This window comes from Phocoena sinus, chromosome 5, assembly GCF_008692025.1.
Source record: "Phocoena sinus isolate mPhoSin1 chromosome 5, mPhoSin1.pri, whole genome shotgun sequence".
Classification (NCBI taxonomy): domain Eukaryota; kingdom Metazoa; phylum Chordata; class Mammalia; order Artiodactyla; family Phocoenidae; genus Phocoena; species Phocoena sinus.
In genome coordinates this window covers 22,764,533-22,778,893 of record NC_045767.1, presented here as the reverse complement: position 1 = coordinate 22,778,893, position 14,361 = coordinate 22,764,533, and the positions used below count along the sequence as shown (strand labels likewise).

The 14,361-nt window shown below is 35.6% G+C and overlaps 1 protein-coding gene across 1 annotated transcript in view; it reads right to left on the bottom strand.

Moving 5' to 3' along the window:
* Positions 1-14,361, bottom strand: part of PRSS12 (serine protease 12) — a 75,514-nt gene that overhangs the window by 14,344 nt on the left and 46,809 nt on the right. The window contains exons 8-11 of the mRNA XM_032633485.1: positions 12,485-12,626; positions 5,736-5,941; positions 2,071-2,149; positions 1,231-1,353 (exon numbers count right to left, since the gene is read on the bottom strand). Coding sequence (XP_032489376.1) covers positions 1,231-1,353; positions 2,071-2,149; positions 5,736-5,941; positions 12,485-12,626 — 550 coding nt within the window. The remainder of the gene's footprint in view (positions 1-1,230; positions 1,354-2,070; positions 2,150-5,735; positions 5,942-12,484; positions 12,627-14,361) is intronic.

Here is a 14,361-nt window from a genome sequence, read left to right as displayed (position 1 = left end):
TGGCAAAAATTGAAAATGTTGATGGTATCAAGTTGGGGTAGGGATGTGAGGAAACAGTAACTTACACATTGCTCTGATATAAACTGATACAGTTACTTTAGAACATAAGTTGGTAGTGTCTAGTAAAATTGAACGGCACCCATACTCCAGGACCCAGCACAATCCTCCCACATGTCTGTACCAATGAGACACGTAATGGATATCTAATGCAACATTGTTTTTTAATAATGAAAGAATGGAAACCACCTAACCTTCCACCAGTAGGAGAATAAATAAACTGAGGTTGGTTTCATCTTACAATAGGAGTTAACACTCATATGGCAGTTAAAATCTACATGGATGGATTGTAAATACACAATGAAGCCATATATTTTCGCATATGATAAAATACAAAACAAATTTTTGGTTGTAACAATTTTTCAACACTATGGTACATGTTTTACTTAAAACATTTTATGAGTAATTTTAAGTACACAGAATAGTGAAACCCCTTGTACTCATCATCTTGATTCAATAACTATCAATATTTGCTAAGCAATGGTATACATTTTTAAATACTAAAATTTATGCTGAGGAAATGGCCATTAGCCAGGGCCCACAAAAGAGCACAGGACAAGGAGAAAGGACCACTAGGTTCTAGTGCAGGTGCTGTCACCATAAGCAGTGTGACTCTGGCACACTGAATCTCTCTGCATGGCTTCCCCTCTGAACTGGGAAAACTTCAGATTGGGCTGATAAAATTCCTGGGACAAACGGAAATAATCAGGATGCAACCTGACATGTACAAATAGAGAAATCTAAAAGACACAGAACACCAAGAAGACCCAAAGGTTCTAAAATTCAAATCAAAACACTAAACCTGGACTCCGTATTCCTTACCATTCATAATCAAATAATCTGAGGTCTCTTCTAGCAATATGGGGATATGATTTCATCCTCAGATATGTTCTTGGGGGAAGCACAAACACAGCTGCCTCCCCTTCAAAAACCGATCTTGTCTTCTCCTTAACTCTAGAGTTTGCTTTAACACCAGGTAGCAAGTAGCTTCCTGAGAGCTCTGTTTGCTCCTGATGTTTCCCCCTCACTTCCACAGTGCCGCTGGTAGAGACAAGGAAGGCCTACAGCCTGGCTCTGACACCCCAAGTTTCTAGCACGCTGTAGAGCAGGAAGGGATTGGAAGAACTGGCAAATAAGAGCCAAACCGAGTTGTTTGGAAAGGTGGACACATACCTCTTGAAGCAGTGTGCTGCTGTAAGGACCCAGCAGCTACTCAGGAGTGTGGCCCCGCAAAGGAGTCTGCCATCTCCATGGGCTGACTTGAGCCGGAGGGACACTTGCCAAGGCCAACCACCCCTAAGAAGAAAGTAAGCCACTCATCAATATCCATAAAAGGCCGAAAAGCAAGGACAGTCATCCAGCAAAACAAGGACTTAGAAGGCTTGCAGGTGGGAGGAAAGAAGTAAAAAGGGGATACTAGGATGTAGACTCCCTTCCTACTTTCAGAATGAATATTCCTACAACTTTGAGCAGACCACCCTGAAGACTTGCCTATAGCATGTGTATGCATCCCACCAAATTCTGACGTTTTTGGAAACAATCTGTGTCTTCTTTATATTTCATGATTTGAAGCATATTTTCTCCCTCACCTAAGCAGCCTGGAGAAGTTTTTTTCTTGTTTTGGCTTGTGGGATCTTAGTTCCCCGACCAGGGATTGAACCCAGGCCACGGCAGAGAAAGCACCGAGTCCTAACCACTGGACCGCCAGGGAATTCCCCGGAAGAAGTATTTAATAAGCAAAGCACTGGTTTTTCACTAGTAAATTCAACAAATAAAAAAATTATATTAAAATGAGTCAAGTCCAAAACAAATATATTCTAAATTAAACAAATTTGTAGTTATACATTTTTTTCAGATTTCCTGTTAGTTTGTTTCTGCCACATAACTTTTCAGCAACCCATCTATCTCATAAATCAGGGGATAGTGAGTTGAAGAACATGGTCTATATAAAGTAAATATAAGTCAAAGGACGGTGAAATTATCAGTGTAATCTGTATTTGAAGAACGTTTTACCTTAAAGAATTTGTCCCACCAATGATCCGCTTCTGCCGACGGTGCAGTAATCTCAAACCACAAACAGATAAGAGAGACTCTGAAGCAGAAAGAGGTTTTTAATTAAACTATCATATTGCTGATAGTGGGGTAAAGACACAAGTGACACATTCCTGATGCTTAGTGACACATTCCCCTGACGCTTCCTCTATTTTAAAGTGCTTTTTCTCTTCAAATTATAGGCTATTTTTCTTACAATAAAAATTAAACTTTTTAAAAAATTTATTTATTTTATTTATATATATTATTTATTTTTGGCTGCATTGGGTCTTCACTGCTGCACATGGGCTTTCTGTAGTTGCGGCGAGCAAGGGCTATCGTTGCAGTGTGCAGGCTTCTCATTGCGGTGGCTTCTCTTGCTGCGGAGCATGGGCTCTAGGCATGTGGGCTTCAGTAGTTGTGGCTCGTGGGCTCAGTAGTTGTGGCACATGGGCTTAGCTGCTCCGCAGCATGTGGGATCTTCCCAGACCAGGGATCGAACCTGTGTCCCCTGCATTGGCAGGGGGATTCTTAACTACTGTGCCACCAGGGAAGTCCTATCTTATAATAAAAATTAAAAGTTGTTTTCTCATTTAACCAAGGCAACAATAATTTCACAAGTAGACAAGGAACTTTATGAGGTTTCCTACAATCAGCTCTGTAGAGGTTTCACAGGCTGCTGAATGATTTGGCCCTGTCTAGTACATCATCCTTGTGGTACCCACATCTCCTCCTCTGCTGATTATAGAGATTGTTCGGGAGTTCAGAAATATTAAACAAGAAAACTACAAAAGGCAACAATGCTCTGAATTATTTGATTTTCACAGACAACGCTCTTCCAAGCCACATACACAAATGTAACTCACAGGAGCAAAGCACATTCCCAGGATGAAATTCTGACATAAATTTACATTTACTCATATAGCATGTTAATATATGGAAAGGATTTACTAAGCCAATTTAAGTGGCAAATTGTATTTAAGGATATATATAGTCAAACTTCTCAAGATAACAGAATTCTGTCAAAAGCATAAAAAAAGAAGAGTTAAACTAAAAATATATGAAAAGGTGGTGTATAAAAGAAGAGTAAATAACTATGACTAGCTTTAAAAATAATTTTAGAAAGTAGGAGAATCTATATGGGGATACACTGTTTCTTTGGTTAAGTACACGTGTATAAAGTATAGATATATACTGTTTTTCTATCTGTGTAAGAAGAGAAGGGTAGGAATTGTGCCTAGACCATGAAAGTCTAGTCAGCACTAATGTTCTCCCATAATAACCAGGTAGAAGGGAGCCCAATATGGAATCAGCACTAGTTATTTCTTCATGGAGAGAGAGGTTCAACAATGTGTACCAAGATCATTAATTTGTCAAAGGATCTCAGAGACATGCCGTCAAACCTTAATCCTCATCTCTTAGGTTATGAGTCCTCTACATGACACTGCAAATTATAAGATACCAGAAAAACAGAAGTTTCCAGTTATGTTCCAAGTCAGGTCAATGTATATAATGCCATGACAAGGAATGATGTAACACTAAGCAAGCAGAACTGGAAGTTTACATCATTCTGGAGTAAAGAAGAAGATTGCAAGAAAGCAAAATCTATTTAAAGCCATAAAACCCATTATTATAAAAAAATTATAAAGTAAAATGAAATTCATTTATAAAAGGATCCCATCAGATGACCAATAACCACTGGCTTGGGTTTGAATCACCTTATAGAAATTATTAGTTCTTGAGCCTCCACACAAAGTCAACAGGTTAATAATAAACCAGATTCAGTAATCCAGCTGGTCTAAGATGAAATTTTTAAATTTCAGATATGGTAGCATTAAGACCATGGAAAGGTATCAAAATAAGCAGTGCTACACCTTTGGAAGGCATTAAAACAAATGTATTAATAATGAAGAAATAAATATGGTATTTCATATTTTAAAATAGGTTTACATAGAAATATGGTAGAACATTTTACAATTACTGAATTTTTATGCTTTTCTGCTGCTTAAGAAATTTTCCATAATCCAAAGAATTAATTATGTTCACTTTGTAACTGTAGTTTAAATTATTGGAGGGAATTTAATACATTAAATTATAGTCAATACTTAGGAAAAATTGGTTTACCAAATCATATTTATGTCATATAATATATATGTGTGTATATATATATATTATATATATATAAAACAAAGCACAAAGGGTTATAAATATTCTTCTCCAGACTCAAAAGACCCTCAGATAGTGAAGAATTATATTAACACAACCAATTTATTTATTGCATTGTCTTTAATGGTTATTAAAAGATGTTAGAAAAAGAGAATGCTCAGATACAGGTGCACTTGATTTTTTTAAATTAATTTATTTATTTATGTATGGCTGTGTTGGGTCTTCGTTTCTGTGCGAGGGCTTTCTCTAGTTGTGGCAAGCGGGGGCCACTCTTCATCGTGGTGCGCGAGCCTCTCACTATCGCGGCCTCTCGTTGCGGAGCACAGGCTCCAGACGCGCAGGCTCAGTAATTGTGGCTCACGGGCCCAGGTGCTCCACGGCATGTGGGATCTTCCCAGACCAGGGCTCGAACCTGTGTCCCCTGCATTAGCAGGCAGATTCTCAACGACTGTGCCACCAGGGAAGCCCCAGATGCACTTGATTTTAAGAAAATCTTAAGTATCAAACCATGGATTCTTAATCTACATAAATAAATGACTGTTCTTTTCATAAAACATAACCATAGTTTTCTCCAAAAGAGCTAGTTTTCCCCCTTATTCATTTAAAGCTGTGTTTGTTTCATAAAAATTAAACTCAGAGCTTTTAAGAACTCTTCTATTTATATATGTATGACACATCCATTACTGTATTATACTAGAAGATTACTTCTATTTTCCTTACATTTTAATTTTATTTAAATTTTATTTATTTATTTGGTTGTGCCGTGTCTTAGCTGCGGCAGGCGGTCTCCTTAGTTGCAGCTCACGGGCTCCCTAATTGCAGCAGGCAGGCTCCTCAGCTGCAGTTTGCGGGCTCCTTATTTGCGGCATGCGAACTCTTAGTTGCAGCATGCATGTGGAATCTAGTTCACTGACCAGGGATCGAACCCGGGCGCCCCACATTGGGAGCACGGAGTCCCATCCACAGCGCCATGAGGGAAGTCCCCCCTTACATTTTTAAATTTCAGAGAGTAGAATCTACAAAAGATAATTTTCTTTTTGCAATTAATTTTTAAAATTATCCTTGCTGTTTAAGATATTAATAAGAGTGGAAGAAGTGCCCTTCTCTGATTCATCTTTAAATTTTAATTTCTTCTTTTTATGAAGCAAATATAAATTCTGAATCTTCAAGAATACCAGCAAGTTTGATAGTTTTATTACATCCAGGGAAGGAACGGTTAGAAATGGCTAAGAATGTCAAAAGGGGAAAATCTCAGAGATTACAAAATCCTGTAAATCCACTCCTGCCCCTGAACCCTGCTCTCCCTTGTGAGTCCCATCCAGTAAAGTTTGTCAAGAACCACTGCCTCTAAATACAAGCAGAAGGAACAAGGGATTGAGTATATTCTTATGGAGGGGAGTTTCATTATCAAAGTACTGCTTAGAATAATGAAGTGTGGCTTTGTATGCTTTGACTTGTATAGGCCCCAGAAGCTTACGTACCTTTATTACTGTTACCCGATGCTTTCTTGTCAAAATAATCACAAATAACTCCTGCATCTTCACTGTGGCGGCAGTTGTGTCTTCCAATATCTTGTTTGATACAGTCAGCCAGGGACCTCTCATTTCCTGTGCACTTCACATTATCCACGTGGATGGGTCCTTTTCCTTCCCCAAAATAAGCCATGGTTCTTGCTCTGGCAGGACCCCTGGAAACAGAGCATTCTTGAGGATGTGGAGAATCAGTCAAACATACAATTGAATAAATCACAACATATACCCTCATTCAATTATATTTCTTAACTCATACATTAAAACACTTATTTCATGACTGTCAAAAAAAAAAAAAAGCTTGAGCGCGTAATAACTATACATTCTTTGTTTTCATATCTCAGAACTTCTTGATTACATCTTAGCTCCTACTAAGAAAGTCACATTTAATGGCATGTCAAAAATTTATGGTAGTCTTAAACTCTAGTTTAATCAGGAAAAAAAATCACCTCAAAATTTTCTACTCCCTTCCAGAGCATAATACTCTCTTAAAGTTGGTATAGTAAGACTTCCCTGGTGGTGCAGTGCTTAAGAATCCGCCTGCCAATGCAGGCGACACGGGTTTGAGCCCTGGTCTGGGAAGATCCCACATGCCGCGGAGTAACTAAGCCTGTGTGCTACAATTATTGAGCCTGTGCTCTAGAGCCTGCAAGCCACAACTCCTGAGCCTGCGTGCCACAACTACTGAAGCCTGCGCACCTACAGCCTGTGCTCCACAAGAGAAACCACCGCAACGAGAAGTCCGCGCACTGCAACGAAGAGTAGACCCCGCTCACTGCAACTAGAGAAAGCCCGCATGCAGCAATGAAGACCCAACGCAGCCAAAAATAAATAAAAATTAATAAAAAAGAAATTGGTACAGTATTTCCAAGAAAATTACGAGAATTAAATAATTACCTAGGGAGCTAAGAATTTTTAAAGCCTACTTTAGAAGTACAAAAGCACAATTTTTAACTGAGAAAGAGAACACCAGGAATCATGAATAGAAGGCAGACTTAATTTGGTATATCACTTTTCTTTGGTTTCTGTTTTTTTAAATAATATATTACTTCTTTTTAAATATCCAAATACAAAATCTTTTTAGTGAAATATTTCAAACTAACACCATATTCAAAACTCAGCTCCTGCTAAATTAGTGACGTAAGAACGGAAAAGTTTTAAAGTTTGAATTATAGGAAAATTATCCTTATAACCTCAAGTTAGGGAAAGACTTATTAAACAAGACACAGATGTATACCTTAAATTAAAAGATTGATAAATTCAACAAAAATTAAATTAAGAATGCCACTTTACTAAAAAACACCCACAGGAAAGTGAAAAGATAAGTTTTAAAGTTGACGAATATATATATATATATGTTGGTGGATGCATTCTCTGATAGAGGGACATAGCATACAATATACAAATAACTCTCAAATTTCGTTTATAGAATAAAAAACCAACAACCTAATAGAAAAACAGGCAAAAGACAGGTTTTAAATCAAAAGAAACTGTCTTATTAAAAATGACAATATGGACCAGATTTCTAACATTAAAATATTCTACTTAGTTAAGATAAGGTTATTATACTTTCCTTATAGTTATGCAAGGAACTCAGGCAAAGTAGTTTACTGATATGAATTATCTGAGGAATTTGCTTGAATATTCCTCTTTCAGCAATGAGACCTGGCCTCACATGCTTGTAGTTGGCAGTACACTCATTTCAAAAATATACCCCTCGGGCTTCCCTGGTGGCGCAGTGGTTGAGAGTCCGCCTGCCGATGCAGGGGACACGGGTTCGTGCCCTGGTCCGGGAAGATCCCACATGCTGCGGAGCGGCTGGGCCCGTGAGCCATGGCCGCTGAGCCTGTGCGTCTGGAGCCTGTGCTCCGCAACAGGAGAGGCCACAATAGTGAGAGGCCCGTGTACCGCAAAAAAAAAAAAAAAAAAAAAAAAAAAAAAAAAAAAATATACCCCATCATTTCTTCTGTATTGGTAACTGCTACTCTGACATAAATTGCAAATAAAAATAAGATTTAACCCATTAAAAATGCTTACAGTCATGGAAGATCAAACAGGTAACTCTAAAGTTACTCTTTTTTGAATCTGAATCGACATTTCTTCAAAGAAGATATACTCATGTACAACAAGCACATGAAAAGATGCTCAGCATCACTGATTATCAGGGAAATGCAAATCAAAACCACAGTGAGACACCACTCACGCCTACTAGGATGGCCATTGTCAAAGAGATGGACAATAAAGAGTGTTGGTGAAAAAAAAACACTTTTGTATCAATTTTGATAATTATATTTTTGTTGAAAATGTACAGTTTCCTAGATAATTGTTCATTTCATCTAGATTTGCAAATTCATTAGCTAAAAGTAGTTCATAGTATTTTACAATTTTTAACCCTCTGTGTATCTGTGCTTATATTCCTTTTCTTTTCTCTAATGTTTACTTGTATTCTCTCCTTAATCAAAATTGTCAGGAATTATTAATCTTTTTAAAAAATGGAAATAATTGCTGACATGTGCATGCATAATGTAGAGCAACTTAAAATTCAAATAGGTATACTTTGAAGAAAATTAAAAACTAATAGCATCCTGAAACTAATATCCCAGATGATTCCCATCAGTTTTGGGTGTGAGGATGAGTAGAGATAGAAGGTAAATAACAGTATGCTAAATCTCTTGATATATTTCAGGAAGGGGAAGTTACAAATAATTTTTGAAATTGGTAAGAAAATATGCCAGTATGTTTGCTAAAATTTTTTTCAAATTTCTAGTAAAACAACAACAATGCTGAAATTCCAGACAACTAGAGAAAGGAAAGAAAGAAAATTGGATTGTTTGCAAATCAGAAAACCGAAGATTACACAAAGAACAGAAAATAAAGCATGATAAATAGCATAAAAGTAGATGACAGATGGAAGTAAACATGTAGAAAATAAAATTAGACTCATTAAATAAAACAAAAGGATGATTCCTTAGTAATTTACCAATCAATGCACAAACTAAAGAGAATGCACCATTTTAGATATATCAACAAGTAGAATTAGAGAACATTTTAACTAATGAAAGTACATAATTAAAGACATTTTCAATGATATAGTGAAATCTAATAAATTTTTTTTGACTTTTTAAAAAATAATTAAGGACTGTGTCACCTATAGAGACTTCTCACTGGACTACAAGCATGCAGTAATTCATAGCTAAGAATTCCAATGAGACAATAGGCTCTAATACATTAGTCTTTAAACTGAGTATCAAGTGCTCCTGGGAGTAGGTGATGACTTTCCAAGGGATATAAGGACTTTATGGGAACTGATATGCAGATCATCAAAACCCACGTGTATTCTCTCCTAAAACTGGTCTTGCTAAAGTCAAGGTCAACTTCTCTTTCAAAATTTCCCTTTTCCCACTGCGCAAAACAAAGGTATATCTTTCACTCATCCCAAATCCAATCACAGTGCATTGCTCCAAGATTTAAAAGACTCTGAAGTGGCCAAAAGAACAATTCAAAATAAATTTTATCCAAGGACCAAAAACCCAACCCCTCAGTCTAGGAAACGGAAGCTTTGGTCAACTTTTCTTTCCTATGTTTAATACTTATTTATCAAATTTTATTTTTTGTTGTTGTTTTTAATTAGTTGTGTACTAGAAATCATAAAATCCTGAGAGGAACTTGTTAGAAGAATTTAATTTCTCTCTTTCTCACTCTCTCCATGTGTGTACACACACACACACATACACACACACACATACACACACATTTTTAAAAACATAGGACATTAGGATTCTGTGGGGAAAGAAAATTTAAACCACAATTTCAAGGAGAAAAAGGAACTATGTAAAATTTGTGAAGGTGAAAAAAGAGCTTGCTCATGTATTTTTTTAATGAATGACAGAGTATCAAAGCACTATATTTATATTTTATTGGATATAATTAAGAGTGAAGTAACTGTTCTATTTTTAAATGTCATATACAAATATGCCAGAAATTAAATCCTTTGCAGCTATTTAAATGTAAGATAAAAATTAGATATACTTAACTTTAGGTCTCTACTAAGACAATAGGGGTACATCATTTTTAAAATTCTTTTAAGGGATACTACTCTAATAAATACACAGTTCAAAAACAATGTCATATTGAAATATATGCTAATGGATTCATACAAAGTTCAGATAGAATGGAATTTCCATCATGGCTATTTAGTCTTTCTTAACGAGGCTAACTGATATCAACACATTCTCTCTCAACCCTCTAAAAACAATGTGTTCATATGCTAGACTTTGTCAGACATTATGTAATACATCATTAAAGAGTGCCTTTTACTTTCTGTTCACTCTAAGCATATCTATGTTAGTTACCATTCATGTTCCTGGTTTTTATTACTTCATTTCTGTTTCTCCCATTATGAAAAAGCTTTCTAATGCTATTTTGATTCTCAGTGTTTCTAAGGACTAATCCTCAAGTGTGATATAGCTGGCTGGGGGACAGTTCTCTGGAATTCTTATTAATAAAACTCAAGCCTTTTGACAGTTTCAAAGTTTTCTGGATTGATTTCTACAAATAAATTGCTTTATTAAAGACTTTTATTAATCTGAAGTAACATGGGGGAAAAACACCCTGTTCTAATCACATACCTATTTACAATTATATATATGTTCTTATATGAAATTCCATGTCCCCTTGGTGGAAAATTATAAAACATTCAAGTATATTTAGATTGATCAAATATCGAAATGATTTTCTTTTAAATACTATTTGATGGCAAATTGTAGCTTGTGCACTAAAAGATGTCTATCCAATTTGTCACAGTTACATTAAATTACTGAATTATGTGTTAAGAGGCTTTATTTTAAAAACAATTATGAAGTATGATCTTCCTTTAATGCTTTTCTTGATAATTGTTACAGAAATAGTATTGAAAATTGCTACAAACTTTGTTCACTTAATCTAGATTGTTCTTACCTAAATTCACCATTTGAGTTGAATGTAAAATGGACTAAATGATAAGTAAAAAGCAATGAAAAATTTAGAAAGAAATCAAAGTGAAAATGCATTGATGAATATTCTTACAAAATTTTTTTCCTTAAACATGACTTAGACACACAATTCAAGGATCAAATTTGACCTTTTCTTTCATATTTTCCTTCATATTTCCAAAGGTAACACTAGGTTTCTTGGATCACCTCTACCAAAAAAATAAAAGTAAGCCAAAAAACCAGTCTCAAGCAGTATATACTTTAATGGCTGATTTTAGGTAAGGAAATTCACTGGGCATGTAATGTAAGAACAATAATGTATATATGTGTGTATATATATATACATTTTTTTTTCAAATGGAGAACGAAATGTTAGAAATGTAGTCAGCAAAGGAAACTTAAATTGTTGACTGAATTCATCTAGGCATCTAATGTAGATGCTTCCTCCCTTCCTCTATTACCCCATATTTTGAAAGCTGAAAATATGTCACATACCACCAATTTTGAATACTGAAAATCTATATTACAAATAATGGACCCACTAACCATAGGACAAATGGAATTGCAACTAGGTCCAAAACTGAACCGTAAATTGAAGTAGTATCTGAGTAACCAAAAACAAACTCTGACTTAAAACTTCAGGGAAAAAAAAAAACATTTGAACTTTTATCAAAATAGAAATAATTTTAAAAATAAAAATATATTCTGCATAGGAATAACCAGTTAAATTTATCAATATTTAAGATATACATAGATGTGTAATTAAGGATATATTTTAAAATCCAAACCACTATTAGTAATCCAATATAAGCGAGGCAAATTATGTATATTAGCTTAAATTTCATGACCCTCTAAACTGTAACATGTTCCATATATTTGCAACTCCAAAATCAATCAGCCCTTTCACAGTCATTTGCAGACATGCGTAAAGTCTCAAAAAATTTGAGTTGCCCAGCTGAGGTCTTTCTAGTTCAGCTCTCAAACTGGAAATAAGTGTCCTTTCTCACCTCATTTAGTGCCACATTTTTCGTGCTATAACTCATGCCTGAATGAAGCCCATTTAACACACTTATTTTCTCTGTAAGGCATATCACAGCATTCCTTCATTCAAGAATGTTAGACAGCACTTCAGCAAAATTCTTGGGGACCATTTTAAACAGGGAAATCATCAACAAAAAGGTACAGAAAAGGAAAAAAAAAAAAGCACTAGGAGACTGCAAAAAGGGCAATTGTTTGCAAGCACGAGAGCTAAAACAAGAAGGCAGAGCATGGCTTGGTTCAACCTCAGCTCTAGAAGCAATGGCTCAGTATTTTCTAACTCGATGTTCACAGTGACTTTACAGAATGTAACTACTGCAAATAACAAGAACCAACTGTAATTTCAGTAACAGTAGAATCCCTTATAAGGCTGCTGTGTTAGGACATAAATCACAGAGAAAAGGTTAATACCTTTGGCTGACAGAAGCAGTAGAATGAATAGTCAAGAGTTGTTAGACTATTTGTTACTAGATAAAAGCTACATTTCTTAAGTAACATAATGTATATTTCTTGTGAGAAAATAGAAAAATTTAAAGAGACTCTACTTCGTATTTCTTTATAATTCTGAATCAAATAAGCATGCTGCCAGTATTTTCAATTGAATCACAGAAGTTAATTTTAGGCAAGAACAAGGATAAAAAATCAGAAATTTTCATCAGATGAACATCCCAAATAGAGTTAGGTTTTCCTTACTTGTAGCCAAGCTGTCGACAGATCACAGTTGCATCCTTATCAGTCCACCCATCATCACAAATTGTTCCCCATTGGCCATTGATAAAAACCTCCACTCGTCCTTCTTTCTTATTTTCTCCATCCATCAGTCTGATTGGAAAACCTAAGTCATGATTCAAAAGTATTAGAAAAACCAAAACAAGCAAACTGACACTAAAGCATGAGAGACTTTATAAAGTACTATTTGTTTGTAAAAGGAGCTAAAAATCAGCTGGGCAATGAGAGAGGGGATGAGAGAGAGAGAGAGAGAGGAGAGATACCAATTTAAAGAAAAAACTGTATCTACTTTTGCAATATCTTCTGTAGCCTTGAAGTCAGAGCGCTGATCCTATCTAACTTTGTATTCCCAGCACTTGGAGCGGTGCCCGGCATTACAGTGTATAGAGTACATGTAATAGCTGTTTCTTGAATAAATGAATATATATCACTGTAAAATCGTGGATTATTTTATTACCACTAACTTCCAGTTAGTAAAAGACATTAACTTGGAGTTGCTTTTGTTCTACATCTACTACTCACTTATCCATGAACACACCTAGAAATTTATACTCCAAAGCTAGGATTTTTAGGCAGAATTTTCAGATATACCTTTGCATGCATGAGTAACTTGAATGATGGAAGAGAAAAAAAAAAAAAAGGCAAGCACAAGGACAATTTCTATCTCAGCCCTCCTATTTACTATGGATTCCAAAGGAAGGGCTTAAATCATAAAAATTATTAAGATGTAAAAGTTGAGAAACTGACCTCTAGCAAATTGGGATTTATCTAAATTATGCAAATAAAGTGGTTTATAGAGTCTTTCACACATCTCTATCAACACCAATAAATATGGTTTTGTTTAATCAAAAGTCCTCACTATGGCTTGCATACTGCCAGGGGTCGAATTGTGAAGTCATTAGAGGCAGCTCTAATCCAATTTGTGCACAGAAATATACAGAAGGAAGACAGAGTGAAGAGACATAGGAGAAAATGGCCACCTGTAAGCCAAGGAGAGAGGTCTTGAAGAGATCTTTCCCTCCCGGCCCTCAGAAGGAACCAACCTCTGTGGACAACCTCAGTTTTGGACTTCTAGATTCCAGAAGTGTGAGACAATAAATATCTGTTGTCTAAGCCACCCAGTATGTGATACTTGATTACAGTAATATACATACTTTAGATTACCTAGTTACTAGAAGTGTCTCCAGCTTCGGAGCCCTTAAGATTGACTGATAAGGATTTAGGGAATACCATCAAACACAGTGAAATTAGCAGAACCAAGGAGGTGAAGTAAACAGCTAATGAACAGAGTATCATTCTATATGTGTTTAAACCAACATATGTAATCACTAGACAACATTTGTTAACTGAAGGAAAATACTGTTGGCAAGATGGACACATCCTACTTTGATTCCTCTGAGTCTTCTTTGTTGCCCCCAGAGTTGCTAGCTCTCTAATTTCTGTCCCTGATCATACTTCGTGGAACAGGCCTCACAGTAGAATCAACATAGCAAAGTCAAAATCAACAAATGTTTGTGGAGTGCCTACTCGATGCACTGCTTACATTAGCTGAAAATCTTGGTGTTTTAGGTGTGTCACAAAACACAGTGTATTTGAAACTTAACATTTCTTATTATTGTATCTGAAATTTGGGGATTCTCTGCAAGAGGGGCAAGGCCAAAAAGTGATCCTCAATGAAAAAATTTAAACAGATGAAATTCTTAAATTTTTCAGTTTTTACATTTTTTAGATCTTTGGTGCAAAATTAAGAAATCATATGTACATGGAATTAGACCTCCACATTCCACCCTAGTTGTTTTATGGGCAGCTTTTCACATACCATAAAAATAAAAATGATAAAG